This window comes from Propithecus coquereli, unplaced genomic scaffold (assembly GCF_000956105.1).
Source record: "Propithecus coquereli isolate 6110/MARCELLA unplaced genomic scaffold, Pcoq_1.0 Scaffold42, whole genome shotgun sequence".
NCBI lineage: Eukaryota > Metazoa > Chordata > Mammalia > Primates > Indriidae > Propithecus > Propithecus coquereli.
The window spans coordinates 4,419,940-4,421,348 of record NW_012149952.1 but is presented as its reverse complement, the minus strand read 5'-3'; the positions used below and the strand labels follow the sequence as shown (position 1 = coordinate 4,421,348).

General features: G+C 65.0%; 1 protein-coding gene across 1 annotated transcript in view; it reads right to left on the bottom strand.

Annotated features, from left to right (window-relative positions):
- Window positions 1-1,409, bottom strand: part of GLTSCR2 (glioma tumor suppressor candidate region gene 2) — an 8,588-nt gene that overhangs the window by 2,453 nt on the left and 4,726 nt on the right. The window contains exons 6-7 of the mRNA XM_012653255.1: window positions 1,129-1,224; window positions 7-111 (exon numbers count right to left, since the gene is read on the bottom strand). Coding sequence (XP_012508709.1) covers window positions 7-111; window positions 1,129-1,224 — 201 coding nt within the window. The remainder of the gene's footprint in view (window positions 1-6; window positions 112-1,128; window positions 1,225-1,409) is intronic.

The window sequence follows — 1,409 nt, the reverse complement described above, 5'->3', positions numbered from 1 at the left end:
GCTCACCTGGGTGGCGGCCGGCTCCCCGGCGGGCAGGGCCAGCTGCCGCTCCAGCTTCTCCGCCTCCTTCTGCCTCCGCAGCTCCACCTCATGCGCCACTGAGAGCAGGGTCTGCGCGGGCAAGGGGTGGGGCGAGGACAGTACCTGGGACTTCACGGACCTGACCCTCTTCCCCCCACCTGTCCCCGAGCCAGCACCCACAGCCCCTGGCTTGGCCCCTCCTCCTCGCCCACCCTGGCACGGCCGCCAGAGGGCGCCTTCTGCCCCGCACCCTCGCGGCCGCCCTGCACGTCTGTGAGGCCGCCTCTGGTCTCTGTGCTTCAGGTTTGCTTATGTGAACCGTCCAGGACAGGCAAGTCCGACAGACAGGAAGCTCGGGGGCTGCCTAAGACTAGGGGAAACACGGAATTGGGGGCGATGGCTGATGGGCCTGCGGTTTCTTGGGGGGGGGGGCTGACGAAAATGTTCTAAAATTAACTGAGGCGACGGTTGCAGACCGGTCACTAAAAACCATCAGATCATACGCTGTGAGTGGGTGACCGCACAGTGCGTCACCACAGCTCTGCAAAGCAGTTACAGACACATAAACGTGCTCATGACCGATCCTGATGCCTCGTCCCGTAGGGCCCACCCTCCCGTCTGGTCCAAGCTGGACACGCTGGAGTCAGGCGCGTCCTCTGCTAGGGGCCGACCTCGCCCCTGGAACAGCGAGAGCCCTGCTGCTGCTGCTGCTGCTGCTGCAGACGCCACCGCCCACGAGGCCCCGCCTCCCGCTCCCGGCTGGCTGGGAGCCCTTCGCACGAACAGCGCTGAACGCCGCTCAGACGGGCATCCTGCCTCTACCGCCATCACCGTGACCTCTCTCCAGCAGCCTGTCCGTTGGAACGGGGGCTCCCCAGAGCAGGGGTTTTGCCCCTTTGTTTGCAACACCTGTGCTCGATGTAGGCCTCTTAAATGGGAACAGGTCTGACCCCCACTCTGGACAACAGTGAGCCTGTGAGGACGGGCCGGGGGCTGTCTCAGTCACATCTGAGACGCCAGCACCAGCCGGCGCGGGGCCGGCTCCTGGATAGGGCGCGCCAGCTGGGCAGCGGAGCTCGGGTGAGGAGAGGGCCGGGGGCTACGTACCTGGTGGTCTTCAAAGGACGGGTTGTAGGAGGCTCCGGCAGGCGTCACCTCCACGGCGGGGGCCTGGGAGGGCCTTATGTGGAGATGTGGTGGCCGCTGGGGAAGACACGGCCGAGGCGGGGTGAGCCCGCGCCATAGTCTGAACCTGCCCCCCAGATTCCTATCCGAAAGTTAACCGAAATGTTAAGAGTGGGGCGTTTAGGAGGTGATCGAGTCACGCGGGCTGGCCCATGAATGGGACTGACACCTGATAAACAACCCGCAGGGCACCTGAGAGCACA